Below are 4,262 nucleotides of genomic sequence, written 5' to 3'. Positions count from 1 at the left end.
TATGATATATGTGTGTGTAACTGCTATTAAAAGGCACATCTTAATAAAAGGAAGAATAGTTGTTTTGCAGGCAACAATGATGGAATCCACTGGTTTTTGTATATGTAACATTTAGTCTCTAAACGCTGACTTGATGAGTCTTTCATCCAAATAATATTGATAATGGAAATTGACCAAATTGCAGCATGGCTTACTTGAGGTGACATTCAGAACAGCGATACAGGAAAAAGTATTCTTAAAAAGCAGTTTTCATTCTGTACCTTGGGATTGTATCTAAATTCATATTTTAATTGCATATTCTTTATTGGATAACTGTACATTTGATAACTAGAAAATGAAAATCACATACAGTTATGAGAGAATTTGAATATATCCGGATGTGTATATATTGATGTGTCAAAGATTCAAGGAAGTGAGAAATAAACACTCTCCTTCCTTCAGAAGAACTTGGTAAAAATCATACTTGAAAATAAGAAATGTGTTTCTTTCATTTTTTTTCATGAGGGCAATATACTGCCTGCTTTGACAAGCTACTTAAAGAAAGAAAAAAAGAAAAATCCCATTTTCTCTGAATGGATTTTGTGCCCACGCTCCAGCCTAAAAGGTAGTGAAGGAAATGATCTTCAGCATCTCAGCCAGTCAAACTGAAAATTGTAGGTTTCTTCCACGTAGATGTAAACCCTGTTAACTGTCAGTAAGCAGAAAAGATTTTGCTTGGTAGAAACAACAGCAAATAAAATGGCTTTCTGCAAATATTAGATAGGATGAAACTGTTGTTCTGAAATACACTTCGGTGCCTTCATTTTCTATCGGACCATTCGTATATAAAAATGTATTGGTTTATGTAGAGATTTTATCCTTCTTTAAGCAAAAAAAATCTTACATATTTGAGAGGATATACTCTTTTTTTTTTTTTTTTTTTTCCTCCAGGGTTGAATCCCACCAGATTTCGAATAGGTGACCAAGAGTTTGATTCATTGCCATCTTTACTGGAATTCTACAAAATACACTATTTGGACACTACAACCTTGATAGAACCTGTTTCCAAATCCAAGCAGAATAGTGGGGTTATCCTGAGACAGGAAGAAGCTGAATATGTGCGAGCGCTCTTTGACTTTAATGGAAATGATGAGGAAGATCTTCCATTTAAGAAAGGAGACATACTGAAAATCCGGGATAAGCCTGAAGAACAATGGTGGAATGCAGAAGACAGCGAAGGAAAGAGGGGAATGATACCTGTTCCTTACGTCGAGAAGTATAGACCTTCCTCTGCTTCAGTATCTACTCTGATTGGAGGTAACCAGGATAGTTCCCACCCACAACCACTGGGTGGGCCGGAGCCAGGGCCCTATGCCCAGCCCAGCATCAACACTCCGCTCCCTAACCTTCAGAATGGCCCTATTTATGCTCGGGTTATCCAGAAGCGAGTCCCTAATGCCTACGACAAGACAGCCTTGGCTTTGGAGGTACATAATGGGCAAAATTTAGAAAGAAGAGATCTGTTCAAGGGATTTCGCTTTCAACACATGATAGCTTTGCTAAGGATATTGAGGGAGAGAAAGTGCTGTAATACTGCTCTTCATGTAAAATCAATAAGTATTTCATGAATGTAGTCTGTTTGAAATGACCAGAGAGAGTTCTGATGCTTTATGCCATGGGTTAGTTGAGATACTAAATTCACTGAACCAGTAACCCATCTCACTTCAGGCATTACTAACATGATACTACTTTCTCATCTGTTCTTCCTCATTTCTGTCTACTTCTTAAGTTTTTATGGTCAAAGATAAAATGAAGTTCCTAAACCTTTTGGTTTGACCCTTTGTACATGTCCCGTGGCCAATTGTTACTAACCCAAGCTGAGGGGTAGAGAGAAAAGATGGTTCAATGGCAACATGTCCACGTGATCTTTCTTAGTATGTTAAGGTGATGCTGATCATGTATAATGTCTTAAGTAGGACATCCCTCACTGAAGTAGAAGCACACTGTGTCCTGTTTGTTCACTGTTTTACATGTGGGTGTATCAAGTCTTTTTTTAATCAATCCCACATGTGTGAGATACTGAGACTAGATGCAGTGGGTTCTTGATGCATCAGAATTCTTCTTAAAGGAGCTGTAATTTCTTGAGTCTACTGTCAAATAGTTGCGTCTTGTCAAATGACAAGATTGTAAGCTGAACAGACTGTGTATTTAACTTAATTTGTTATATGGATTGTTGCATGCACACTTCTGTGGCTAACTGAAATGTTAAATTGAAGTAGGACTATGTCTAGAAAGGTTACAATGTTCATTTGTATGTCTTCTAGTCAGTGTGTTGCTTGGAAAGCCTTTTCTTTGTAGCCACAAGGCTTAGATTTTCTAGCTGAGAGTTTTTGTTCCTGGTAGTAGTAGATCATGCTGACAAAATTTAGGGATGGATTCTTTTAGATCCTATTTTTCTGTGATCCAAGCTATAAGCAATGTTCTTGTGTTGCCCTTCTCAAATTAAAGCTAGTGTTCTTCTATTAAAGCTCCAGGAAGGGCTGGGTTGTGAGTTTTGAAGACTAGAACAAATTTGACTGTGTGACTTAATTCACAATCCTTTTGAGGGTCTGCACAACATGGGATGCTGCTGTGTATATCAGCGACGATGGCCATCCCAAAGGCCCGCCTAAGCCAGTATCCTGTCTCCCACAGTGGCAAGTAGCAGGTAGTTGAGAGGAAGAGTATAAGAAAGGAGAACTGTAAAGTGATAATGTTCCCTTTTCAAGCCCCCCACCCCCCCTTGCTTAACAGCCCTCGTACTAATGTCCTGAGCCAAAGACTACACCCCTTACTGTTGTGTCTAACCTGGAACCATTGTCCCGTTCACTTTTGTTCTCTACAAGTGCTTTAGTTCTACTGTATCTTTTTTGAAGTGAGGTGACCGGGACTAGTGGATTTATATAGTAAAGGTGTCCCTCTACTGGCCACTGGGGCAGTGAAGGCAGGGCTCCACTGTTTCTTTAACCTCAGCAAGAAAACGTGGTGATGGCAGTACCTGTTGGATAGGAGGCTAGGTGGGCCTCAGCCATGCTGGAAATGGAAACTTACTCCTCTTACTTGGTATCAAACAATATAGTGGCTTCATGATATGGTAACTGAGTGGAAATGGTCAATTCAGAACAGATCGGTGTGTAGTTGGTTAGGTTATTTCCACCTCCTCCCCCCAGTTCTCTGTGCATTATTGTGGACTTATTTTTAATTTCATCGGCTGCTTGGTTGCCCACTTGTGTTTGTGACGCGTGTAATTTTTGTCTCTTGATCATCTTTAAAAGTAACGGTGGTATGCAGGAGATATTTGGATATAGGTCTACATATTATACAAGTTACAGCTATTATAAAAAATATTTTTCATAGTATTCATCCTTGAGTGTGTTTTTAATAGAGACCATTTACATTTGGTGTCACGTTTTGTTTTGCTATGCTTGATAAAATATTTGAAACAGCATTTGCAGAATTTTTTAAACCTGATCTCATAAGAGCTGTGATTTTAATGTTGATGGATATGGGTAAAGTGTTAATCTAAAAATTAACTGTGTATGTTGTTATAGTAGCTGTTAAACAGTGGTGCTCAACCTTTCAGCTCTGCAGGGCCAAAGTGGTGTGGGGCCAGTTCGAAGGCTGGTTTGGGCTTGCGTGGGCCTCTGCCTGGAACCGCATGCCCGGACTGGGCCCCACACCACCCCAGCCCTGCAACAACTAGATTGAGTTCGGTCCTGCCACTGTCCAGCCCTCTGAGCTTGGATTAGTCTCATGTCTTGGGTGGGGGCCTGCAGCACCCCAGCCCCACAGGATGAAAGAATTTGGCAGCAGGAAAGCAGCACAGCAATTTAACTCTGCCACCACTCCCCCACTTCAAAATTTTTGGACCTGTAGGGAGCCCTGTGGGCCAGATGATATGGCTGTGAAGGCCAGATCTATCCCATAGGCCGGGGGTTGAGTATCCTTGCACCCTCTGATTACCCCTGCTTTGTTTAAAAAAAAAACCCTACTTACTGACAGATTAAATGCTTGTAATTTATTAGGGATGGGTAATAGCCAGTGACTTTCCTAGCCAAGTGAAATTTTAAGTGGAAGTAATAATGAAAACTAAAATGTTAAAAAAATGGAAAAAAAAAAAGTAGTGCGTGTAACACTAGTAAGTATTCACAGTTTCATAGTTAGTAGGGTCGGAAGGGACCTGAGCAGATCATCAATTCCGACCCCCTGCCATGGCAGGAAAGAGTACTGGGGTCAAACGACCC

General features: G+C 40.3%; 1 protein-coding gene across 1 annotated transcript in view; it reads left to right on the top strand.

The window, feature by feature from the left end:
- The window catches only part of CRK (CRK proto-oncogene, adaptor protein), a 61,638-nt gene that overhangs the window by 34,111 nt on the left and 23,265 nt on the right, over window positions 1–4,262 (top strand). The window contains exon 2 of the mRNA XM_019511332.1: window positions 931–1,466. Coding sequence (XP_019366877.1) covers window positions 931–1,466 — 536 coding nt within the window. The remainder of the gene's footprint in view (window positions 1–930; window positions 1,467–4,262) is intronic.

Source organism: Gavialis gangeticus, unplaced genomic scaffold, assembly GCF_001723915.1.
Source record: "Gavialis gangeticus isolate Ggan-Ray unplaced genomic scaffold, GavGan_comp1, whole genome shotgun sequence".
In the NCBI taxonomy this organism is placed as follows: domain Eukaryota; kingdom Metazoa; phylum Chordata; order Crocodylia; family Gavialidae; genus Gavialis; species Gavialis gangeticus.
Note: the sequence above shows the minus strand (reverse complement) of the source record. Positions and strands in the feature narration are given on the sequence as shown.